This window comes from Podarcis gaigeae (assembly GCF_964106915.1).
Source record: "Podarcis gaigeae genome assembly, chromosome: 4".
Lineage (NCBI taxonomy): Eukaryota > Metazoa > Chordata > Lepidosauria > Squamata > Lacertidae > Podarcis > Podarcis gaigeae.
Genome location: NC_139677.1, coordinates 35844117 through 35871016, shown reverse-complemented (window position 1 = coordinate 35871016; position 26900 = coordinate 35844117). Strand labels below are relative to the sequence as shown.

The following is a 26900-nucleotide window of genomic DNA, read 5'->3' as shown; positions in this document are numbered from 1 at the left end:
GTATCATGCCGGTTTGCCTTTCACCTGTGATGAGACTGTCTCCTATATCTGCTACCTACTTTTCACAGACCTGCCCAGTTACCAGCCAATTAATATTAGTTTATTCTTGACATTTACATGAGTTTATTGGAATAACAGCTGAACTATCAAATCATGTTAAAAATGCAAATCCTTTTAATTACAAGCTGAATTACAGCCCTTGCTCTTTCTGACAAAACCCTTGCTCATTTCTATAGTTATTCATTTCCATGCACTGTAATTTAATTCACTCAATAACTTTTAATCTAAACATCAGTTGTAGGGAAACAGAAACACCTCCCTCCTTCCCAGAGCAGGTTAACAGGACCAACTTGTACAGTTTTCAGAATAATTTCCTTTCGTATTAACATAGGTCTGTCCGCAGAGGCCAATTTTACTCTTAAGAATTCTAATGAAGTTAATCAAGGGAATTAAAATGGAAATTGCTACTGGAAAGCGAATGTGACCTTTTGGCAAGCAGACGCTACAAACTGCTCTCTGCTTGTACAAAGAATTAATAGAGGAAGTTGATCCTTGCTTGATGGGGAACCACTGAAAATCCTAACGTTCACATACAGTCCTAAGCTGCCATTTGTCCTATTTGGGGGAAAAACATAAAAAACAAACATATGGAGAAGGGGGGAAAAACCAGTTATGGAACATTACAGTACATAAAGGATATATAAGTAGCCTTCAGATAAGCATACAGGTTTGAAATTCATGCTTCTCTTGTTGTCCACCATGGCTTCTGGCTGGGTTGAATATCGAGCACATATGAATATTTAACCAGTGAAGTAGTTTTGTGGGATGCCTTTCACACCCAGTCCTGTTATCTGCCAGAGAACAAGAAATAAGTCACAGGTTGCTAGCTAAGGCACTTAGAGGGGGTGCTATAAGTGTCACTGCAGGCTACATCCCAAACTTTCTAAACTGGGAGTTAAAGAGAGAGTTTGTGTGTCTGTGTGTTTGTGCAGGCTGGTGGGAGAGGGGGCTGGGGAGTAGTCCATCACCAGGACATGATTTCATCATCTGATCTGTCACTGCATGTACTGATCCGTAGCTTGGCCTATCCATTCGTGCCCCATTTGGCAGGCAGATATGAATCACCAGTCACTGCTTACAGCAGGAGGTTTTTAGGAAGTAGGAAAATCAAGGTGTTATAAGGGGAAAAAACCTGCTCCTTTTTCCTTTATGGGGTACCCAAGAGCCCGTACAGAGTCCTTATGTATGTTCCCTATTGGTAGGAAAAAATAACAGAGGCCATCCAGAAAATATTGAGAAGCTAGTAAGCCTGATCTTTATTATTATTATTAAACTGTTGCAACAGGGTACTCAACACACACACCCATGCAGGAGGGAGGGAGGAACCCAGAACAATGGTGTGCAAGCCCTTATATAGGCCTGTAGCTCAAGGCCACCCCACTGAAACATCATATATACATCACAGAAGGAGGCGGTCAACAGCAGAGGAGGCGGTCTACAGCAGAAATTCTGTCTGCCAGATACCTGATAATGGTCACTCATTGCATTTTCTGGGCAGTCTGGCCATTCTTTTGTGATGGTAAATACTCACTTCCTAAATCTCATATGCATATTGATAGTGTGCTCAGCTTAACAGATACTTGCCAGACTGTATTAGAAAAGGGAGGTGTAAGCCCCTACAGTCCAAAGACAATGAGAAAGCTTTTTCGATTTCCTTCCTCCTTACAGAGAAATATTTGAGGTCAATTTGGGAGAGTCAACATGGTTTCAGGACTGTTTTCATGTACAGTTTCAGACATGTGGCTTATTTATTTATTTATTTATTTATGTGTCTGCCTGGTACATTTATCAACATCTTAGACCTTATAATTCTCATAACAATGGCAAACTGCTAGACCATCAGCTGCTCCATTGGGTTCACCTAGGTCTCAGGCTAGGTACAGGTGAACTGCCAAAGCCTTGTTAGTGTGCATGCATGCACGCGTGCACACACACGTACATATCATAGCAGCAGTGAGCAGTCTGGAGTCTGGAGCCCAGACAAAGTGGCTATTAGAAGCTCATCTAGGACGCTAGATATTCCTGGAGACAGGAAGGCAACTGTGGACAACTACAGAAAATAAGACAGAGCACAGAAAAAAGGACAGAGTCCCGATTCCTTCTGAGTGAACTGTCAACACAAATGCCTAAGAAATTTTGAAAATTCAAGCCACACCATGTTGACTATCATAACTCTGCTGGGCCAGGAGAAGGGGATTTCAACACCCACCTTTCTGCAGTTTTACTAACTAATTTTACATTATTCACATTCTGCTGAATGAATGTTATGCTTGGTTCATTTTACAAAGCTCAAATTGTTTACCTTGAAAATTTCCCCAGCCTGGGGTTCCTTGGCTAGTGCATTGCTATCCAGTCCATCGTAGGCCGAAGTGACATACATTTCTGAATAGTCTTTCCCTCCAAAGCAACAAGATGTGATCCTGGAAGCAGGCATCTTGACAGTCTGAATTCTTTTTCCTGCGTGAAAGTAGTTGAAAGGACAACCAAAACAAAAGTAGGGGGGGGCATAACAAGTCAATTGTTACTCAATGCTGATCACCTACTTCCTTATTATGCTAAATGTGTAACATGCAGGTATATATCCATTTTTTATTTCATTAAAAAATGGGTCGAGGAGCTCTGATTTTTACTGGAACCCTAAAATCCCTTCCCTCACAGACAGTGATTGGAAAACACACAAACAAAACAAAACACACATGCATGGCTGGTATTCTGAGGCAAGTATCAAACATTCAAATAATTTGCATAGGGTCCTGAGGTTTAAAAGGGACAGCCACATGGTTAGCCCAAATAGCACTCATTTTAGCTGTTTTGTAGTAATATTGTGATATCAGTAATATTGTGATATCCAATATCTCTTGATAAACCAAAGAGTGTATAAATCAGGAGCAATTCACTCATTATGCTTTAGCATGGACATACAGCATAAATGTTAAAAGGGTGAACATACAGGAGACACAACTATGCTTTTGAAAGCCCTGTACACTGGTATGAAATAGTTTTTTATGTGCAGGTGACAGGTACTGGCCATTTGTTAGGGTTCACTGTTGGGTGACATTCTTTAAAAAAAACACATATATTTGCCTCTCATAGTCTGTAGACTTGTCTTGACTCAGCTCACTCCAGCAGAAGGTGAACTAATGACCCCAAATCAGCAGAGAATCTCCCTTGCGTTTAATCCAGACAAGTATTTCCAGACATTTAATGATGCCTGTAAATATTTAAAGAGGTCACTAAACTGGAGTTAGTCAAATAAAAGTGCTCCATTTGTGATCTCTTCTATCTCTACCTCCCCCCTCCCCTGCCGCCCTTTGGGGATCAAAAATGCAGAGTCCTCATTAATCGTTTACCTGCTTCAGGGTCGATGCGGATCACTCGTCCACCATCAATACAGGCCACCCAGAGTTTCCCTTCTCTATCGATGCACATCCCATCAGGCATCGCCTCCTCTTTCTCCAGCTTGTACACAGGCCTGCAACTGCAACAATCTGCATAAAGAATAAGGCAATCAGCATTCAAGTGCTTATTTTTATGCAGACTGTACTGTCTGTTGTGCTTTTCAAATTTTCCACATTTTAGAAACAATGCAAATTGCAAAAAAAAAGTTATGGGGCTTGCTTGGGGTGTGTGGGTGTGTGCATGCGCGCACACTCAATTTCACAGTGAGTACTGGCCAAGTCTTTGAATGCCTGTGGTCCTGCTCTCAGCCTTGAACGGCACGTTCAATGATCAGGGACATTCCATTTCAGAGGTCCAGAGAGCCCTCAGCCACTTCCATATTTTGAGGGCCCTAAGGCATTAAAAATGATGGCACACGAAAACAAAATAGGGTGTGCACAAAAGTAGTGAGACATCATTAAATATGACAAAATATCAGTGAACAACAACAACAAAAATGTTTTGGTTTTAACCAAATCACATCTCTCATTTGCTTAAAGCTGAGAGCGTGTCATATTTCCGTCTGCTGCAGATAGGAACAAGTTGAGACGAGAATCAAATGCCAAAAAAATTTGATTTTCATGCTGAGTTGGATTTTAAGACACTAACACATCCTTAGCACTTTACTGTTGCTTCCCAGGGCCAAAAACAGATGTGTGTGTTTATGAGAAATAAACATCTGTCTGTTCAATATATAGTTGTTTTCTGTTATTAAGTAAAGAAAAATGCCATATGTGACAATATGGCTATAATGGAAAGAAAAGGAACAGTCTGTAATAGGGGTGACTAACGTGGCACCCTCCTCCAGAGTTTGGACTCCAACCAGCATAGCCAATCGTCAGGGATGATGGGAGTTGTAGTCCAACAATATCTGCAAGGCTTCACATTGGCTACCCCAAAGGATAGGGTTGCCTACCAATCTACTACCAAGTATTTCTTTAGCTGTTGCAATAAACAGTTTGAAGAAGAATGTTACCAATCATTCCTGTTCGCATGTCATAGTCGAAGGCTTGCACGGCATAGGCCAGGCTATCGATGTAAAAGAAGGTCCTGTGATCAAGTGACCAATCCAGCCCATTGGAGATGTCCACCTTCTCTAACTGCTTCACAACCCCACAATCAGGGAAAAAAGTATAAAGAGCCCCCTGCTGCCTTGCTCTGACTCCAGGTGCTGTCTCTTCGGCCATGGTACCTAGGGGGTGGTCAGCAGAGGCACAGGTCAGGTAATTCTCTACTGAAGGGCCTCTTTAAAATGCACAAATAGCACTGATCCCACCCAAAGGTCAATCACTTGACTAGTCCCACAACACCACCTGTCTAATGACCTCCTAGCTTTCCTAGCAGCCTTTAGTGAGGAAGAGTGCAATCCTACGTTTGCTCAGGAGTAAGTCCCATTGTGTACGATGGGACTCACTCAAGTGCATTGAAGATTGCAGCCATATATATATGACTAACGCTGGATTTCTAGCCTTTACTATGAACATTAAAATTTACATCATACAATTAAAAAATTAAAAACCCTGCCAATTTAGCTGAAACAGAAGATAGGCTTCCTGGTCTTTTATTTTTAATTAGCTACTTCCTAGACCTGTGGTGAGAGGTTGAATTATAGTAATACATCATGTGTTTTAGTTAAAGCGAAAACAGTTTCACATTTGCAATTTTAAAAACAAACAAACCTGAGGAATACTGTTTTACTTTTAAACTTTGATGAGAAAATGATTTTTCATTCTCATTAGCAGTTTGAAAAGATGTTTACTGCCTCTATATTTCAGTCACTTGTCCAGTTGCCTCTGAAGAATAGAGAAACTGATGCACCTCTTCCAATAGTCTGGGATGGTTTTACTGGTAAACAGATAATCGTTTGGATTTGTTTCTATCACTGGCTCTTTTAGTATATTGAAATTGGCTCTAATAAAAATTAATATGGAGATTGTCATTAAAATTCAGGGAATTGTTACGTAAACATCAATTATTTGAAAGTCATTACATCTACATTCATGATCTCTCTCCATAAATGAGTGGAAGTAACCCTATATAAATAGGCCAAAATCCACAGGAGGCCAGTACTTTTTATTTGGCTCAACCAAAAATAGTTAATAATAATAATAATAATAATTATAATTATAATTATTATTATTATTTATTATTTATACCCCGCCCATCTGGCTGAGTTTCCCCAGCCACTCTGGGCGGCTTCCAATCAAGTGTTAAAAACAATACAGCATTAAATATTAAAAACTTCCCTAATCAAGTTAGCAAGCTTTCAGCTTCTCAGACTGGATACTACTCTGTTGTTTATTTTACATATATATTATGGATAATATCATACTTCTAATTCAAATTTTTTTTTGCTGCTTGGGCAATTTTGATTGTTGCCATCAAGAATTTGCATACTTGGGTGTAATCCTGGTCATTATACTGTATGCAGAATTGACTATTATTGTTATTTCTTAAATTTGTATACCACCCTATGTCTACCCTGCTACTATAGTACTACTATAATGCAATATTTTAGAGACCATTATTGCATACACAAATGTATTAATATAGATTAATCAGTTTCATGAATTTTTAGACACATTCCAACTCATTAGGGCTATCTAAACTGAGCTCAGCATACAATTGCATTCAGATCAAATATATACCTGCATAAAAAGAACCCCTTGGGTCTACTTTTCCATCATTGAATCGGTTGTTTGGCTTATCCTGTTCCACTTCAGAAATATCAGTGACTACTTGATCTTCCCAGTTCAAGAAAGCAAACTTTCTTCCTAAAGCGATCACGTAGCCACCACACTTGCGAAGGGCTACTGAGCCAACACGAGCGTCTGCAGGCAGGGAAAGAACGGACAAGTTTACAAACCAGGGCAAAATACACTGAGCACCCTTGATGAAGAAGTGCTCCCATGCAGAAATGAAGCCTATTTGGGGAATAGTCACTGTGGGCCTCTCCAGAAGCTTTGGTCCACAATTCCCATCTCTGCAGCCAGCATGTGATTGGAGACAATGGAGCAATAAACTCAAACTATATTAAGTGTCCGTTTCACAAATCCCATTCCAGACTTGAGTTGGTTTTCGTTTTGGCATGGCAAGTCTGCAACATGTCATGGGCGCAATAACTCTGCATTAGTGATGGATTTGTACTGGAACATTCACATATCATACCACTCCAGTAGTTGTTATGCTTCCCCTGTGTAATTGCATTATTGCTATTTGCAGGAGCACTCTGGCACTGTTGGGACTTGAGGAAGTTACGTTTCTGAGCACAATTCAAAGTGTTGGTGCTGACCTTTAAAGCCCTAAATGGCCTTGGCCCAGTATACCTCAAGGAGCGTTTCCACCCCCATCCTTCAGCCCGGACACTGAGGTCCAGCTCTGAGGGCCTTCTGGCGGTTCCCTCACTGTGAGAAACAAGGTTACAGGGACCAGGCAGAGGGCCTTCTTGGTAGTGGCACCCGCACTGTGGAACGTCCTCCCACCAGATGTCAAAGAGAACAACCACCACCAGACTTTTAGAAGACATCTGAAGGCAGCCCTGTTTAGGGAAGTTTTTAATGTTTGATGTTTTATCATGATTTTAATATTCTGTTGGGAAACACCCAGAGTGACTGGGGAAACCCAGACAGATGGGCGGAGTATAAATAATAAATTATCATCATCATTATTATTATTATTACTACAAGATGTGCACTGACTGGAAACAAAGTGGTAGGCTGCCCGCCCAAAACATTTGCAGGCACACACAGTATTGAGAGCACGATCACATATAATTGTCCCAATATCATCATGAGCACAATGCAAAATAAAGAGGCTGCGTTACCCCACTCCCACTCCAGGGCTTTCGTGCTTATAGCACAAGGCCAAAGCAAGCCTATTTAACCCCTTTTCCATCTCTCTGATGAAATCTATTCCGCCATCCAAATGGGTTTTTTTTTTTGGGGGGGGGGTTGTCCTACTTCTGTTGTGCTACAGCACAAGAGTGCCCCTTCAGAGGGCAATAATATGGTAACACTGAGGAAAGATCACAAAACAACCTGGGTCTGAAGGGGGCCTGCATCTGCCTCGCTGTCACAAACCTTGGCTGAGAAAGTCATGCCTCAGGAGTTGATTCTTCAAAGCCAAAACAATGCCACAAAATAAAATGAAAAACACTATTTCCTTACCCACAGACACACACTGAACTTCGTTGGTGACTGAGTTCCAGCGGCAAACTTTCTGTGAATTGATGTCTACGTATACAAGGGAATTCTCCCTTTCTTCCCACGTAGGGCACTCCCCCATCCTGTTCTTCTGCTTCACAACAGTCTCGATTTTAATAGAAGACATGATGACCTGTGGCAAAGAAAACAGACCGTGTACATGCTATAAAGCACATTCTTGCCCTCAGAGAATTCTGGGCACTGTAGTTCGTTAAACGTTGCTGGGAATTGTAACTTTGCAAGCGGTAAACTACAGTGCCCAGAATTCTTTTAGGGAAAGATATTCTCTCTCATATATATGAATATATAATATATTCAAATACTGTGGTTTGCGTCTCCCTTTCTTGTTTCTGTACACGATTAAAAACTAATCCTAAAAGTAATCAAACTAATTTAGATATTCATTTCTAAATGAAATAGGGTATTATGCTGATTTAAAGCACTTACCAGCAACGACGAGTGTCACCCAAAACTGCTAAAGGCAGTTTTATTTCTTGCTCAAACAGGAAAGGTTGCAGCAAGCAATCAGAGAAGGCGAACAGAGGCTGGGCCCTGATCTCTGTTTACATACAGATTTTCATAAAATCATAGAACTGTAGAGTTGGAAGGGAACATGAGGATCATCTAGTTCAATCCCCTGCAATGCAGGAATCTTTTGCCCAAAGTGGGGGCACAGACATTTTATATTCATACAGAATAGACATGCAAGACACCCAGTGATAAAGCCTTACTCCCAGCTTAACCACAAAGACGGATGTTTCCAACCTCAGCTAGCTAGGCATTTTCCTGTTTATACCCATGTTTTAAAGGTCCTGCCCTTGCACGCTCTTAAAACTTTCCTTTACACACCCCTTGTGTCTTGCACTTTCTCTTTCCCTGTCTTAAGCTTGCATTTCAGCATGATTACAAAGAGGATACATGATTATGGTGTCAACCTGCAACAAGATGGTGTTAGTCCTGCTTCAGTTATAACAAAGATGGAGGCGGTCATGCTTTGGTTACAACACTAGTGAGTTATGAGAATGATCTTTGTCAATGACGCTAACAAATGTTTTGTTATGAAAAGCTTAAATTAAATAGAATGAAAAAATGCTAAAACTGATAAACAAATGAGGGTTTTTTCAAATAAGATATGCTGTTATTTATTTTATAGAGATTCCAGATATTATATTTTTAAAAAATATATTAAAAATGGTATTAAAAATTCCCCCTGTCCTCCCTGGCACACCCTTCCACCTCACAAACACTCACATTCTCTCTCTCTCTCTCTCTCTCTCTCTCTCTCTCTCACACACACACACACACACACACACACATTTACATAGACACAGTCATTGCATAGTTGTTCAGCCATGAGTTGGACAATAAGGTTCCATAGGATATGCTGGGGCAGGTAGGGAGATTAACAACATGGGAACGGCTATATTGGGTGGTTCAGGAGCCCTGGAGGCCTCCAACATCACTCCTGATGCAGCCCCAAAACTGACTGCTGTCCCTGAGCTGCTTTGCAACATGGGATGGGAATATTACTATTCCCACCCACTGGCCAGTTGATGGGTGATCCACTGGCAGTGGAGGGAGGTGGGCAGGACTTGACTTGGCTGCTCATAGCCCACCTGTGTCCTAATTTTTATTTTATTTTTTGCACTGTGTGCTTTTGAGCACCTTATTTTCAATCCATGTCCTTGTGAAATGGTAATTTCCATGCCAAATCAGCAAACAAGGATTGCATCACAGACATCTGACTGCCACATTCTGTTATATTTTTTTATCTTCCTTCAGTTAGGCAAGAACTGATGGGGATGCAGGTACTCTAGTACCTCAGTGTAGAATAGTAGCCTGAGATTAGCAATTACCCGTGTGCAGAATAACGTTGCTTTTCTCAACACCTGCGGATGGCCTTGGCTTAGGAAAGAGAATGCCAATATATTCTTGGAGAACCTCCTAGTGCCTTTCAGGCAACAGGAAAGGCAAGAAGCAGTGAATTAAGGTATCGAGCTATGAAGGAAACCCAAAAACAATGTTCAGCACATGACCATGTTCTAGCTCAACCCTTGCTTAAATCGAAGCAGTTCCTTAAACTGACTCATTGTGTTCTGACACCTGCACTCCCAAGTTTACTATAGATACATGAAGTTTTTACATGGCCAGCCTACTCAAATCAACTTAAAATATAATTAAAAATATGCAACAGCTGATCTTATCTGCGCTTGGAAGTCTGCTGATAGCGTTTTAGAGTGAGTCAGCAGTCACATGAATCCAGAGGCATGGCATAACTCCAGAGGCTTTTCACAATAGCCTGTTCCATAATGCCAACCATGGGATACAGCTGAGCAGTCCCCAAGTGAATAACATTTTCCTGAAGGGAAACATTGGCTGAGGTGGGCTTCAGAAGGGAGGTGAAGGCCTCAAGGAGATCACTAAGCATTCACAGTTAGCCCAGTTGGCATGTCATGGTAAACCATGGTTGATGGGTTACTGTAAATGTGCCAAAACTGCTTGCAGTTCCTTCCCACTAACACATAACAAACTATGATCCAAATTATGTCCAAATAGAGGCTTGGGGTTTGTTCTGCTCAAACAAAGCACAATTAATGAGCCTCAGCTACACACGTTAGCCACAGAGTGAAACAAACCATGATGCCCAGTTTCTATTTATACTTTTCAAGTTTATACATTTTATTAGTTTTACAATCAATTTAACATTTCAAAGTTTGACTTCCTTCACCCTCTTTCTCCAGTTCCTTAAATTTATTTTTTAACATTTTCTGCATATCCAAATTCATTTAATCTGCTCATTTAATTATCTACTTTAAATAGATACTCTCATAAAACTGCAGGTTATTACAATAACTCTGCTAATGTTTTTATCTGTTTGAATTTATCTGTAAATATTCAAGAAACCATTTCCATTCGTTTATAAAAAGTTTGTTACCTTGATTTCTTATTCTTCTGTTAAGTTTCATAATTTTTGCATATGTGGTTTGTTTCTCTGACATGCCAGCAGGGAAGAGCAAAGTAGACAAGACTGGCTTATTCATAGTAAACCATGGTTTATTGTGACATGTAAAGGTCAGCTATTCGTTTTGATTTCTCACCAGGCATTCAGACCCACACACAGACCCACATAACTCTGGTGGCAATCTGGACCCCTCAGGAAGAAACTTTTTAATGTGTTGAGTACTCAGGGTTGCAATCCTGAAACCTGGATGTGCCTCTTTTACAACTCATGGTGCAATGGAAGAAAATACAACCATGTGCCCACTCAATCGCTTTGACCAGCGGAACTAGCACTTCCAAAGGTGTCACATAATACCCGTTCCGCATATGTAAGAACTTCATCATTTACTGTGGCAGCGTATACCCTTTGGAACTCCCTGCCTATTGAGATTAAGCAGGCGTCTTCGCTGTACTCTTCTCCCCCTGGCGCCTGCTAAAAACATTCCTGTTTAGACAAGCCTACCCAATGCTACCCTATCCAATGCTTAGGAAATTGAGATAATTTAAATCTGCTTTAGTATTTTAACTTTTGCATGTTTTATCTTTCGTAAACCACTTTGGGTTTTTTTATTTTTCAATCAAGCGGTGTATAAATTTTATGAAATAGAATAAACAAACAAATATCCCCAACCCATTCCCACCATGATCCTATTGGCAGATTCCCTTTAGGCACTTGCTTAAGAGCACTCCTGGAATCTCATTTATCCAAGCAGGTAAGAGAAGTAGGCGAGCAACAGCACAAAGGGACAGAAGCAGTTCTATCAGAGCTTTCCCAACTTTTCATGTTGGTGACACACATTTTAGACATGCATCATTTTGGAACACAGTAATTCAGTTTTACTAGCAAACTGGAGGTTAATTTAACCCCTTTTCAGCCCCGGGAGGAGTGCAGGGAGCATTCTCATGACACACCTACACACTGTAGCTGACACACAAATGTGACGCAACACACAGTCTGGAAAGCTCTTGAGTTATATCATTGCTGTGTGATGACAGGTCATCTTTTTCTACCATCACATTTTACCAAGAACTTGTCCTCTACTCTCATGTACACACCACCACCAACGCTATACTGACAGCCTTGTGTAATGATTAAATTCTATTTGGAAATTAGTAATTGAACATTTACACATGTGCACAATAGGCTTCTTCAGTTCCTCCTGGTTTCCTAAGTGCTGCATCCTGTGCAGTACCCATTGGCTCTTAATTACCCGTAATTTTCTTAGATTCTAATCCTAAAACTCTGTTCTCATCTGCTGAATTATGAACTAAGGCAGTAATATTGTTCTGCAGGGAGTTCATACATACAAAAGGACCATGGTATATACCACTTTGAGGTTTTATTAAAATCAAGAGGTATATAAATGTTGCAAAATAAACAAACAATACAGCCTGTAGATAGCTGAAATTCACATTTCCAGCTCTGATATTTGCTCCAAATTATTATTTTTTCTGTCTGATTTATTTCAGATCATTTGCACCTTTGCGTCCATGTGGCTTTGACCACCTTCCTCCCAGGTAAGTAAAAATATCCAGTAGAATACTCACACCCAAGCTGTGCTTTTATAGCACACAATTTCCTCCAGTGTATGCTGGAAACTACAGTTTACCCCTAACACAGTTAGAATCTCAATTAAGAAAGCTAATAAGAAAGTAATACTTATCTTACCGTACAGCGTTCAAAGCAGCCACTTTCTCAACTGAGGACGACCTGATTAATTTTTTGGGTTGTGCATGAACTAATATACTCTTATGTGACTCCAGGTTCCCAGCCCAAAGGGAAGAGAAAAATAGTTGTAGGGCGTTGTAGCTGCTCCTCCCAAGAAAGCTGTTGTGTTCTTGCCCAATCCTTTTCAAACCATACGAAACAGATCACAACTGCAAGGTCCAATAATCTTCTATTGAGAAAGCCTGGGGATGGGTGGTAGCTGTTTTTCCACCTGAGCAATGCAGAATGAAAAATCGAATGAAAACAATCCGAGATGCTCAAGAACAACAATTGATAGAACTTATTAAGGCAGCTGTGAAGATCATTGGGAACATGGTCTGAGCACCAAAGCTGGATTATTAGACAATTCAATAAATCTCTTTCACTACTAAAAGGCTAACCTCTCCCAGGATGGACTTCTGCATGGAATTTAGAGGCCTTGTTATGTTTGTTTGTTTATTCTTTCTAAATGAGAGAGTCAGTGTGGTGTAGTGGTTTGAGTGCTGGACTAGGCCTGGGAGACCTGGGTTTAAATCTCTACTTGGACATTAAGCTCACTGGATGTGACCTTACGTCAGCCACTGCCTCTTAGCCTAACCTACCTCATAGGGCTTTTATGGGAATTAAATGAGGAAGCAGAGAACCATGTACACCTCCTTGAGCTCCTTGGAGAAAAGGTGGGATATGGATGCAATAAATAAAAGAGATGAATAAATAAATAATGTTGTGTAACTACACCAGATCACCAGATCAATGGCTTGCAAATGATAGCCAATTTCTCATTTTTTTGTAGTGACTGACCACTGCATACATCCGTTAAAGAAATGGAGGGTACTCCTATACAGTGGTACCTCAGGTTAAGTACTTAATTCGTTCCGGAGGTCCGTACTTAACCTGAAACTGTTCTTAACCTGAAGACCACTTTAGCTAATGGGGCCTCCTGCTGCTGCCGCACCGCCAGAGCACGATTTCTGTTCTCATCCTGAAGCAAAGTTCTTAACCTGAAGCACTATTTCTGGGTTAGCAGAGTCTGTAACCCGAAGCATATGTAACCTGAAGTGTATGTAACCTGAGGTACCACTGTACTAATTAACTAAAGCAGCATCACTTTTTAGAAGTGATATTAATGATAATGTGTTGCCATTTGTTGGTTTTGTCCCGGACATGTCCAGGATTCCAAGCACAACATTACCATCTGGGGGGATTTGTTTTAAATCGGCAAAATGTCTGGGTTTTTGCAAACAGAACAAGGAAATGCTCAACAACTTTGGTGTCCAGATTTTCCCTTCTTGAAATATGGCAACCCACACATACCCACTTCCTAAAATCAAATCATGCAGCATACTAGAGAGTGCAAATTTGTCTTTCCTTTTTGTGGGCAAATCTAATTCAATAGTGATAACACTCACCAGGTTCCTAGAATCCAAGTCAATTTATTTTCAGGGTGCCTGAATGGGAGTCGACTGCAGCCGACTGGCCCACTGCCTGCCTGCCTACAATCCAGTTTGCTTTGTGTGGGTGATAACAGCAGATCGTATTCAATATGCAAGACAGGAAAAACGAGGTGCAGTGTTTGTCAGCACCCAGAGGCTCCTAAGTCTTTCAGGCATGGGCTTCCATATTCCTGCTGTCGTAACAAATGTCAGGATGGGAAAATCCCTTTCAAATATATATTTATCTTCCAATGGCTGTAGCACATTGAAGCACTGGAAAGTTGTCCCTCACTGCAGATGTATAAAGAATGCAAAGAAAGCATCTAATTGCAAGGTTAAGAGAGAGATATGTTTTGTACACCTAAGATTACCAAGAGCAAAATCCCATTGCAAGTGGAATTTCCTGAAGATCTAGAGAAACTGGAATTAACAAAACAAAACAAAAACCCTTTCATGCTAACAGAGGTTGTTGGTTTGGAAAGAAACCGCAACAATTCAACCATTTTTAATGGGTTTTTTTTAATTAAACCTATGTGTCCCACCTTGCTATGCTTACCCAAGAGTTAAAGCTACATTCCTAAACACATTTTCCTGCGAGCAAGTCCCATTACTTAGTGGGGCTTACTTCTGAGTACAGCATTGCTCTGCCAGCTGTGAAGAAAATGGGGGTTCAGGCATGGAACCATGATCTCTGGGCTATGATGTTGCTTCTCCTTACCTGCCAGTGGCAATACAGGCTGTGTCAAGGAAGACCCTTGTCCCTCCCTTAGAATGATGTTGCATATATCCTGAGTGAAGAGTCAATGCTACATGGTGACAGAGTGGCAGATGAATCTGGTTTAATTTTTCCAAGGTGCTCCTCAACCCCCACTTGAAGAACATGAATGTGCTTTCATGCACAAACTGATAGGCCGTGTGGTAGCGATCCATAGAATTATAGAATTGTAGAGTTGGAAGGGACCCAGAGGGTCATCTGGCCCAACCTCCCTGCAAGGTTCAACCAGAGAACTACTAACTCTTCTCCTTAAACAGGAATGGACTCCTATCAGCCCAGCCAGCATGACCAATGGTCAGGAATGATGGGAGTTGTAGTCCAGCAGTCATGGATCCGTGTTTTAGACAGATGAATGATATTTCGTGGCCAAAGCAAGTGTGTGATATTTTTCAGAAATGCTACACAGCCAAAACTGATATGCAATTGGTGGAGTTAAACAAGGAAGCTAATGTTTTTCATTTACTAGGAGACACTGGGCAACCATCATGGCACAGCCACATGTTGTTCAGGAGGAAATCAGGAGGCAGAAAAAAACACAGTTGTACAAGCCAAGTTCCCGTCATCAGAACATCCTGATGGCAAATTCAGTTATCCGAGCCCTAAAGAATTATGACCATACCTTACTACATGCAAGGCTGATTCAGATATCCGAACAGCCAGAGTTTGCCCACTTCCTTACTTGTTTCCGCTTTGCTAGTTGACAACAGCCATTTTCGAGCAGAAGCCATGGAGGGAGGGAGTAGGGAGAGGGATTGAACAAATCAGATTTTTTACTTTGTCTCCCTTTCACTGGTTGGCTGCAATCATTTTAGGAATAAACCATGGAGACAAAGAAAATAGAATTAGAAATGTTCCCCTAGGAATCCATGAACGTTGTCAGCTCGTTATGTGAGCACTCGCCTAACAAACAATTTCCTGAGAACATACTGTGTTCAGAAAGCGGGACCTGAATACATTTCAAACTTTATTAGGGAAGAATCGATTTTCGTAGAAGAGGAGAAAACATTGTTTTTCTTGTTGTTAACAAAAAGGCCAATTTGGCAAAATACAAAATCTATATTAAATGTTTGGAGGTTATTTAGCTTGGTTTTTCGTGGCTGCCATCTTGCTGTAGCCGTCAGGAAAGAGATATGCACGTGAATCTTTGACATTTTCTTCTTGATGAGTGCCTTTGAGAGTAACTGTTAGCCCGCATATGAATTTGGCGGGATTCCTTTTACCCCGAGGCCAGTGATCTGTTAAAAAGCATGAGGGGAAGGATATAAATATGACAACCCAAAATCCCCCATGTGCCTTTGGTTATAAACTCAAAAAGTATCCACCACCACCCAACAACAACAACAACCCGAAATGCTTGCCTGCATCTTAATATCATATGTAAGTATATAGGGCAATTGCATTTCTAAATGCAAAGTGCACATATTTCACAGGAGAATAAAATAAACAACAGCTTTTTATAGGTTTGGCCTGGCACCAAACACCTCTCTCTCCCACCCTTTTCTTTCATAGCTGTCTTCTACGGGCAACTGGGTCCATATAACTCAGTACTGACACTGATTGGCAGGGTTCATCCAGGGTTTCAGATGGGGAGTGTTACCCAGGCCTACCTGCAGGTGCTGAGGGCTGACCTGGGAAACCTTCTGCATGCAAAGCAGATGCTCTCTCACCAAGCTACAGCCCTCTCCCACATGTGTGTGGCCTCAAGTGCACTGGACCCTTTTGTATGCGCTGAAAACCATCCAATTACCTTGAAAACATTGCCAGCTTGTGGCTGCCCTGACAGTGAGGCCTCATCCAATCCTTGGCTAGCAGATGTGACGTACAGCTCTGAATAATCATTTCCACCAAAACTGCAGGAAGTAGTTTCAGCAACAGGCAGCTTCACGGTCTGGAGACGTTTTCCTGTTAAAGTACAGTGGTACCTCAGGTTACATACGCTTCAGGTTACATAGCCCGCTAACCCAGAAATAGTGCTTCAGGTTAAGAACTTTGCTTCAGGTTGAGAACAGAAATTGTGCTCCGGCGGCAGCAGCAGGAGACCCCATTAGCTAAAGTGGTGCTTCAGGTTAAGAACAGTTTCAGGTTAAGTATGGACCTCCGGAATGAATTAAGTACTTAACCAAAGGTACCACTGTATACCAGTTTTTCTTTTTTGGGGGGGTTATGCGGAGGATCAATGTATGTCCCCCACCCCACAATTTAGTGTTTGGAGGGCAACTCAAAGGGCTGCCCCTTCCCCATAAAACAGGGCTTGCTTAGCATATTTGGAAGTAATTAAAGTAATAAGCATTACTATCTGAAGAACGTCCTATTAAAAAGATTGTAATGTCTAGGGTTATATAATTGTAGGATAGTCCTGCAAGAATCCTGACAGAATGGATCAATGCCAAAGCAGAGTAAATCTTGAATGCAAGTAACATTATCACTTTAAAACAAAACAAAGCAAAACCCTGAAATGGATGTATGCTCCAGAGTTGCAGCATAGACTTTGAAGAAGGTTTTTTCTTTTTTAATGCAAAAATAAGAAAGTAAACAAATAGGTTTATTGTATTGGTTGATTGAACAAAATTGCCTTACTGGGATTCCATCACATTTCAGCTGAATTTCTTCAACTGTTACACAGCATTCATATACAGTGATGCCTCGCAAGACAAAATTAATCTGTTCTGCGAGTCTCTTCGTTTTGCGGTTTTTTCGTCTTGCGAAGCACGGCTATTAGCGGCTTAGCGGCTATTAACGGCTTAGCGGCTTAACAGCTTTAAGAAAAAGGAAACAAACTCGCAAGAACTCGCAAGATGTTTCGTCTTGCGAAGCAAGCCCATAGGGAAATTCATCTTGCGAACACCTCAAAAAACGGAAAACTCTTTCGTCTTGCAAGGCATTCGTCTTGCGGGGCACCACTGTACTATGTATGTGACTTTATGATCGTTGCCAGTATGGAAGAGAAACTTTTGTAATGTGGAGAATACTGGACCATATTTTAGCCCAGTGTGGCCTACTATGACTGTGTGTCCATTTTCTCCCACAATGCACTCAACTGTGTTTCCACTGCTGGGTTTTAAATCCTTGTTCACACACCATTATCCTAAATGCATATGCACCTTGCACTTTGTTACAAAATATTACGGTTTGATGCATTGTTTCTCAAGCCAACTTCACCCCAATTAGAGTCCTTAAGCTGCTCTCAGCACGTTGGCATAGGGTAAAAACATCCCCACCCTGGTCAATACCTCCTGGTTGTGTACACAGACGGAAATCAGAATCTGACACTAATGAAGCCACTTTGATGTGAACAGCTAGGGGGAATGTGAACACACCCTGTGACACAATGGCTCTTAAGCAAAGGGAGGTCTTTCCCAGCCCCTCCTACCTGATGCTTTTAATCAGAGATGCTAGGGATTGAACCCAGGGCAAACCACATTCTCTGCCACTGCACTCAGTCCTCCGTTTTGAAAAAAATACACAAATCTGCACTTTGGTTTATGTAGTTTTTACATTTGCTCAGTTCTTAAAACAAGAGCTGCTTTAGACACCAGGGATTAATATGCCTTTTTGATTTCCCCTTGCACTCTTGGAGCTGCAGGCTGTCCCATTCATAGAAGCAGCTCCACATAAGCAAAGGTTCCCCAAAGAATCCTGGGAACTGTAGTTTGCCCCTCACTGAGCTACAATCCCCAGCACCCTTAAACTATAGTTCCCAGGCTTTGAATGTATGGTGTATACACAGCCGAATGGATGCAATCCACAAAGAGAGATATGTGAGCTGTTCATCACATCATTCGCTTTGAAAAACAACACTACAGGGTTGTATGCAACGTGTTGAGCATTGGGGCATTAAAAGGAGCATGCAACAAAGTCTTCCATGGGAGCCTGAAAGGACCCAAGAGGGATCATCGAGATTCTTTAATTAAGACTTTTCTTTCTTCCTCCCACCTTGCAACTGCTTACCTGTTTCGGGGTCTATACGGATCACTCTTCCTCCATTGTAACAAGCCACCCAGAGCTTTCCATCAGAATCAATGCACATCCCGTCAGGGATACTCTCTTCCTTTTCCATCTTGTAAACGCTCCTTCGGTTAGCTGCACAAAGAAGTTGATGCACATTATGGACTTAATCACACATTAAACGCTATGCCTTCCAAGTCAGCATTCCCCGCCCCACAAGATGTGGACCTGAGCTAAGAAAAACTACAAAAGGATCCATCCACAAAGTTGATAAAGGGTTACCACTGAAATGGCACTCCCTGGGAAAAGGAGAGGCCAAAAGTCTTCAGGCACAAACACCTAGAAGTGGTTATCATTGATCCATTCTAGATTTCGGCCTCGGTCCTGTATACCTGAAGGAGCGTCTCCACCCCCATCGTTCAGCCCGGACACTGAGATCCAGTGCCGAGGGCCTTCTGGCGGTTCCCTCATTGCGAGAACTGAGATTACAGGGAACCAGACAGAGGGCCTTCTCGGTAGTGGTGCCCACCCTGTGGAACACCCTCCCTTCAGATGTGAAGGAAATAAGCAGCTATCCTATCTTTAAAAGACATCTGAAGGGAAGTTTTTAATATTTAATGTTGTACTGTTTTTAACACTTGATTGGGAGCCACCCAGAGTGGCTGGGGAAACTCAGCCAGATGGGCGGGGTATAAATAATATATTATTATTATTATTATTATTCCAGAAAGATTGTGTTATTAGTAAAAACAAACAAACAAACAAACAAACAAACAAACGCCTACCTCTAGGTCAGGCTTATATTATCCATATTAGTCTGTGCTACATATCTGAATATTATATAAATACTGTATGGCAGAATATAATCAAATGAGCAAAATGGACCAGTGGTCTGACTCAGTATAGGAAGCTTTCTATCTTAATAGTCATAGCCCCAGTTTGCACATCTCATTAAACCAAACTACCACATTTTGCCTATCTAATGAATATACTTGTGGCTTAAACTTCTGTAACAGGTCATTTTAAAGCCAGACAAGTTATCCCAAAACTGACTCGCAGCTACAGGTATTATTAGAACGATGCAGTGAGTTATTCTTACAGTATAACAGGTACATATTTTTGCTCAGTGCTTGGCAGCAAAGCAACTGCACAGGGGAAAAAAGTTTTTATTTTAAGGATCTCGAAACAACAAAAGCAACCATACAGAGCTTTCCAGTTTGCAGGTCATAGTCGAAGGCATCCACCGAATACGAAAGGCTGTCGATGTAATAGAAGGTTTTGTGATCCAGTGACCAGTCCAAACCGTTGGAGATGTCCACTTTGTCAAAGTGTTTCACTACCGAGTGATCGGGAAGGAGGGTGTAGAGGGAACCTTGCTGCCTCTCTAGCACTGCTGGCCGAATCTCCTCTCCCATTGTACCTGCAAGGACCACAACATTCAGGTTAAGAGTATCCTAATAAGACAATGGACAGCCAAAGATGTGGCACCACAACAGTGGGTGGTCTCCTCTTTAATTCTTCCACCCAGTGAAGCTGAATGTTCAAAGATTCAGGACACAGGGTAGTGTTCAACTACATTTTACTCAGAGTAGCCTCACTGAAATTAAAGAATACACCACATCCACACCACACATTTCAAACACCACAATACCACTTCAAACAGTCGTGACTTCCCTCAAGAGTTCTGTGAATTTAAGGGTGCTAGAAGTTGTTAGGAAGGAGACCCCTACTGACCTTACAGGGCTCCAATTCCCAGAGTTCCCTGGGGAGAGGGATTGACTGTGAAACTACTCCAGGAATTGTAGCTCTGTGAAGGAAAGAGGGGTCTCCTAACAACCCCCAGTAGAAGAAAGTACAGTGCTATTTTTCTAGAAAAAGAGGCTATTTTTCTAGAAAAAAGGCCCTGCTTCTTCACATAGTGGAATTTGCTCTGATAAGACAGTGATGGCCACCAACTTGGGTGACTATAAAAGAGGATAAGAAAGAGAGAAAGAAAGAAAGAAAGAGAGAAAGAGAGAAAGAGAGAAAGAGAGAAAGAGAGAGAGAAAGAAAGAAAGAAAGAAAGAAAGAAAGAAAGAAAGAAAGAAAGAAAGAAAGAAAGAAAGAAAGAAAGAAAACCTTATCGGATAAAGTTATCAATGGCTCCTCGCTACAAAAAATGGATCCTCTTCCTTCCATTTGCTTCAAAGATAGAAGTCAGGTTAAGTGACATGAAAACTGTGCTCTCAATTGTTAGGGATATTTATTTGTCAAAGCAAAGTGATCAGAAGAGACTAAGCTGCAACACAGAAGAAGCTGAGGGAAAGGAGAGAGGCGTGTGTTCAATACAAGATTCTGTGAACTGGGGTTGATAGCTACTGTTGGGTGATACACAACGAAGGATCCTAATTCCTTAAGACAAATAAACGAGCTGGAGATCTTCAAGCATGGGAGTGATGGCCATCCAAACCTACCTGCAAACAGTCTTCCTGCAGGATCCACTTTCCCATCATTGAACCGGTTATTGGATTTATCCAAGTCAACATGCTTAATGCTGGTTACTGACTTATTTTTCCAGTTTAAGGCTGCAAACTGGGTTCCCAGGGTAATCATGTAATCGCCAGATTTGCGAAGACACACACAACTCACTGGAGCACCTGGAGTGGAAACCATGTTTTGGGGTGGGGGAGAAAAGAGAGTGAACCACTTGGACAACTTTTTGTTGTTTTTCAAATGCAGTAAATAAACACATACGTAAAATACCGTGCATAAAATTAAATATCCTTGTTCACAGCCACAACAAAGCCAAGTCTGACCCTCTATCCATGACACTACACTGGAACTCAACAATACTTGGCTACTGTAGTGTAATTCATATGGAGTTGCCCAGTTTGGAAGCATCATTTACAAAATGCTGCACCAGAAACTTTTGCACAGCTAGAACGCAGTCCTACTGTACAAAAGTTAAGAGTCCAATGATTTGAGGACCTCACTGCCCTGGTTATACTCAACCATGTTTCATATAGGCATCAATTGCATGTTGATATCTATTTGGACTTCTGGAGGGCTTATACTGTACTAACTTTAATTTAAGATTCCTGTACTGATGGTCACTGCATCCACAATGCGAGCTGATGGCAGTTTCTTGTTATAATTTGTACATTTCTATCATCATTGCTGTTTTCCTCTTCTTTTTCATTGTTTTTGTTTCACCTTTTTTCTTTTTCTTCTCCTTGTTAAATTTGCAAATAAAACAATAATAGAACAGAATCCCTTGCTCTACCAACCACTAGCATGTGGCCCCCATAAGGTTGCCCTCTAGCGAATGTGGCCCTCAGGCTGGAAAATGTTTCCCACCAAAGTTGTAGGGCTTACCGTGAACCAAGTCAGCCTGCTGGTGTGTGCTGCTCTAATTGCACTGCACCGCTCCTCTCTTTCGAAAGCCGGAGGAAACAAAACAGCAGCCGGCAAACCATGAGTGCTGGTTCACATGTGGCACTAAGACAGATTCTGGTTTGTTTCCTCTCAGCTTTGGAAAGGAATGCATGGGGCAGCATGATTTGAGCAGCAGGCACCAGCATGCCTGACCATTCACAGTAAGCCACAGTCTGGCTTATCATAATCTGTGACCTATGCAACAGACAGAGTTTGGTTTGTAGGCAAATTTCACACTTAATAGACACCTTTCAGTGCTGGAACAGGTCCTAAGAGCTGTGTGGGAAGGAATAGTTCCAAAAGTGTGGCTTATCCTACCACAAGTCGATGGGAAAACCATACCTATGGTGATTCTTCCTCCCCTGTAGCTTGTAAAAGTCACACGATGATCCTGCCAATCATCTAATTTTTAGATCATTCTGAAATATATATTCTACTGTGAAACTGTTTCTTACCTACAGAAACACTATGCAGTTCCTTGGTAAGGGAATTCCATCGGTAGACCTTTTTGTCGGTTATATCCACAAAGAGAAGCGAACTTTCCTTTTCCTCCCAAACGGGTGATTCTCCAAGTTTGCAGTTGTGCTGCACAACGGACTCAACTTTTACAGAGGACATGGCCTTTGGGGAAGAGAAGCAGCAATCAAGGGAGGCAAAGGCTGTTTCCCTTCATTCCTACCTGGAGTCAAGTTAAGATGAACCGGAACCAGATGTTAACTACTCTGCCCCACAGTCAAAACACACTTACCTTGAGCTGTTTTTAGCCCACTTTTTAGGCAAAAAGATTCCCAGAGTGGCTCTAAAATCACAAGGAAGAAAGTCTCTCACAATCCACAAAGGCATGATGATGGCACACGAAATAAAAGGGGAGGGGAAATGAAAAAGCAAGTTCAGGAACCTATTCTAAAAGTTATAAGCTAGTGGGAGCTGGAGCCATTTGGACCCTTAGCCTCTCTTCAGAGCTATATTCCAGGCAGAGTGAGACTTTGCACAGGACCAATGCCTCGCTAATTTATGAAATGAATTGCCATAAGGTAAGGGTGGTTTTTTAAGGACGCGGGTGGCGCTGTGGGTTAAACCACAGAGCCTAGGACTTGCTGATCAGAAGGTTGGCGGTTCGAATCCCCGCGACGGGGTGAACTCCCGTTGCTCGGTCCCTGCTCCTGCCAACCTAGCAGTTCAAAAGCACGTCAAAGTGCAAGTAGATAAATAGGTACCGCTCTGGCGGGAAGGTAAACGGCGTTTCCGTGTGCTGCTCTGGTTCGCCGGAAGCGGCTAAGCCATGCTGGCCACATGACCCGGAAGCTGTACGCCGGCTCCCTCGGCCAATAAAGCGAGATGAGCGCCACAACCCCGGAGTCGGTCACGACTGGACCTAATGGTCCCTTTACCTTTACCTTTAAGGGTGGCTTTAAAATGGATTAGTCAAATTCATAAGGACAGGTCTAGCAATGGCTATTGGCAATGATGTAAATAAAACCAGGAATCTTTATGGCCCAGAAACCTCTCATTGCTAGATACAAAGAACAAACAATAAAAGTTGTCCGAGTCCCTCATCTCCACCCTTCACTACTTGCAAGCATCCCAAAAACACCTTCCCAGAGGCTAAGCATCCATTCAGACTTTTCTGTCACAGACAGAAAGTTGAATGAAAGGACAAGACTTTGGAAGAGCGAAAGAAGCATTTTCAGAATTGTGTGTGTAAATGCTCAGAGTTGATGTCTATCAGGACTGAACAAATTCTGCTTGGCAACCCAAATTCAACCCACTGGCTATGCTCAGTCAGAGGCCCACTATGTTCCTCGTTTTGGGAGCCTGCCTGAGATTACAAAAAATCAGGAGGGCTGTTGAGCAAGTGGCAGGATAAAATACACAGCTAGTGGGCTTTGCTCACCTTTCCGGATCGCAAATTTTACAGCCTGCACAGTGTTGCGAAATATCACTCCTTCTAATATCAAGCTCAGGAAGTGAGAGCCAATAGAAACTGAGCCAAAACCTGACCACTGGGAAATGAAGAGGGAGCTATCAACATGCTGAGGGCAACCTGGGGTATTCTGAGCAACAAAAAAGAGTCAAACCATCCAAAGGATGGCCAATGAAGACAGCAGGAATCACAGAATTTTGCCTTTCAATTGAAAAGAAAAATAGGAAACTGAGAGGGGTGAGGAGTAAATGTGCTTGCTTGCATCCCATGGCTCACAAGTATGACAGACTAGCAGGATCCCTGAGGAAAAGGACTTCTGGAACAGATGCACTCTTAGTGAAAGCCGCAATTATATTTTTCCTGCAGAGCAAAAGATATTAATTTCTTGAGGCTGTATGGTGCCTCAAGATTTTATTTCAGAGTTCCCCTAGCAAACCAGACATTAACAACTATAATTATTTCAAGAAAGCAACTCTTAAAAAAAAAAAAAGACAATCGGGGCTGGGAGGAAAGACACAAGAAATAAGCATTCTTACAGAATCGAATAAGAAGTCCTGTTCACAGTCAGCTCAGTCAAATCCCAGTCCTGCAGTGTGAACTACAACCGAGAAAAGTTCAGTTTCTAAAGGAGCTGCTTCATTCAGCTTTCTTGCTACTAGAGTCTAAACCATCTACTCTTCCAAAAAAACCCCACCGTCAGCAAACTTATAGCACCCAGCATTGCTAATCTTTAATGAGAACTCCTATCGTCACAGTCAAACATTAGCAAGTTGCTGCTGAGTATAGTTCTTTTCTGTGTGAGTGCACTAATAAGTAGGGCAAACATCAATAGCACATCATCAGCATTCTCCCCAGGAATGGAGGCAGGACAGGCGAGGGGGATTCGGGTGGAGGAGAAAGCAAGATGCAGTGATGCTAGTGAAATACAGATGTTCAACGCTAAACATGCAAAATAGTGAGGGTGTTTTAAGCGCAATAGTAACATTATACACCATGGAAGGCATGCAAAATGTGTTGCTGTTTTTTAAAAAAAGAAGTGAAGATGCATGCTCATTGTTACCAAGAAAAAAATGGCTACATGCAAATATATACAGAGTACACGTTCCAAACAAGTAGTTACACTAAAATCAATTATTGGTGGATAACTTTTGAGCACAGCAGAAAGTACAAAGGAACTTTCAAAGCAAGATGTACCCTGTGCTACCAAGAATAAAATTATGACCACAGTCAGACACATTAACTGGATTGTTATTTAATTTATTGTTTTAATCCGTGCCTTTTCCATTTTATGCTGGCACCCACAGCACTTTTATCAAGCTTTTGAGTACTGGCACCTTGTTGTTGTTTTTTTAATTTAAAAAATCCCACTGGTTTTAATAGGGCTGTGATTTTGACTCCAATGACTTTGAGTGGAGGATATGGGATGTATGTGGTTTCATTTATTAATTTATTAATAAACCTCTGCTGCTTCTGCCAACTCCCCACTCTCCCACAAAGATATCATGCCCAAGATGTTTATCTCGCCAAGCTTATGCAGACAATTAAGGAAACATCTCTGTGTAATAGTCGACAGGCCTGATTTTAAAACACGAGGTAAAAATGGGAGTGCCAGTGTGGTGTAGTTGTTAAGAACTGGACCAGGAGACCAGGGTTCAAACCCAGACTCATGCATGAAGCTTAACGGATAACCCTGGATTCGTCCTGCTCCATCAGCCTACCTCAAAGGGTTGTTGTGGGGAAAAGATGGGGAGAGGAAGAACAATGTATTTATTTATTTTATTAAATTTGTATACTACCCTTCATCTGAAGATCGCAGGACGGTTGGCAAGATAAAAATACAAAATGGGAACACGAAAGACATAATAAAAATCCGAAAACAAACCAATAACCCCACTCCCACAAACACATTTAAAAGGCCATAGAATGTTTTGTCAGACAAGGGCCAGGTTAGAGAGAAACTTTTTCTTACGAAAGATATGCAGCGAAGGAGTCCCTTGTGCTCATTCAACATTGCTAAATTAAAATTAAAATTATCTGCAGTGCTGATTTAGCTCGCTAGCTGAGCAAACGATCTGGGGAATTGCAGGACTTTAAAAAAAGCAGATTCTCCCCACCCCACCCCGGCCTCCCCAGGTATGTTTGTGAATTCAGTGGAGATTATAATCTGGGTTGGTGCCTGCAGGCTAACCGAGAGAGCAAACAGATACAACGCGGGAGCGTCGAACTGAGATTGATTTCGCAGAGTTCGGGGGCGCAGCGTTCTTTTGAGTAGCATTCCGAAGATATTCTTGAACTCGGGTGCCGGGCAAATCGGGAAGCAGAGTTCGGAGTCCTTTAGCTGGGCCCTGTTTCTACATCGAGAAAAAGTTACGCTCACTCCCGGCAGCCACCACGAGATACTGAAAGAGGAAGGAAGGGGAACTCGGTGCCTGTCGATTTTTTTACGCCTCAAGAGAGACTCACCAGCTTTTCTGCAGGGGGCAGATTCGGCGGGGGGCGGCTCTGCTCACGGCTGGCTTTGGGAAGCAGCGGCGAAAGAAGGCCCGGTTGGCACAGCCACCCCTTGAAAGCTTAGCTAACAAAACTTGTTCTTTTTTTTTTTTTTGCATGCTTGCAAAACACTCTTCCCCCGCTGGCCGCCTTGGGCTAAAAACTGGAACCTGAGCCTCTGCTATAGGGAGGTGGGAAAGTAGGGAAGTTTAAAAAAGAAAAGAGGCGGGAGCAGGAGAGAAAGAGACTAGGAAGGTGGCACAAGGTCTTTTAATATCTGGAAATGTGTGGGGCAGGTTTAGCCCCCCTGAAGCTGTTTTGAGCTTCAGGAGGCAGCGCTTCAATGCAGAGCCATAGTAAAAAAAAAGGGGGGGGGGAGGAGGAAAGTAATATTCTGGCAGAGACATTACCTTGCCAACAAAGGCCCATATAGTTAAAGCTATGGTTTTCCCAGTAGTGATGTATGGAAGTGAGAGCTGGACCATAAAGAAGGCTGATCGCCGAAGAATTG

At 41.9% G+C, this 26900-nt stretch overlaps 2 protein-coding genes across 7 annotated transcripts; both read right to left on the bottom strand.

Moving 5' to 3' along the window:
* Window positions 1–99: 99 nt before the first annotated feature.
* Window positions 100–12501, bottom strand: LOC310842487 (regucalcin-like). 4 transcript variants are annotated; one of them, XM_083734566.1, is made up of 7 exons: window positions 12370–12501; window positions 7665–7833; window positions 6147–6329; window positions 4475–4690; window positions 3411–3548; window positions 2363–2517; window positions 100–851 (listed from the first exon to the last, which is right to left on the bottom strand). In XM_083734566.1, the coding sequence occupies exons 2-7, from the start codon at window positions 7825–7827 to the stop codon at window positions 801–803; spliced, it is 906 nt and encodes a 301-aa protein (XP_083590692.1). In that variant the 5' UTR covers window positions 7828–7833; window positions 12370–12501; the 3' UTR covers window positions 100–800. The 4 variants fall into 4 exon arrangements, with proteins under 4 accessions (XP_083590692.1, XP_083590695.1, XP_083590694.1 ...); XM_083734569.1 differs by lacking the exon at window positions 12370–12501 and adding an exon at window positions 10636–10653; XM_083734568.1 differs by lacking the exon at window positions 12370–12501 and adding an exon at window positions 8148–8288.
* A 3062-nt stretch (window positions 12502–15563) lies between these two features.
* On the bottom strand, window positions 15564–26521 carry LOC310842488 (regucalcin-like). 3 transcript variants are annotated; one of them, XM_083734572.1, is made up of 8 exons: window positions 26363–26508; window positions 24436–24497; window positions 22431–22596; window positions 21015–21197; window positions 19766–19981; window positions 18565–18696; window positions 16364–16518; window positions 15564–15851 (listed from the first exon to the last, which is right to left on the bottom strand). In XM_083734572.1, exons 3-8 carry the CDS (start codon window positions 22591–22593, stop codon window positions 15801–15803), a joined length of 900 nt encoding a protein of 299 aa, XP_083590698.1. In that variant the 5' UTR covers window positions 22594–22596; window positions 24436–24497; window positions 26363–26508; the 3' UTR covers window positions 15564–15800. The 3 variants fall into 3 exon arrangements, with proteins under 3 accessions (XP_083590698.1, XP_083590696.1, XP_083590697.1); XM_083734570.1 differs by lacking the exon at window positions 24436–24497 and having other exon boundaries at window positions 26363–26521; XM_083734571.1 differs by lacking the exon at window positions 26363–26508 and having other exon boundaries at window positions 24436–24587.
* Window positions 26522–26900: the final 379 nt, after the last annotated feature.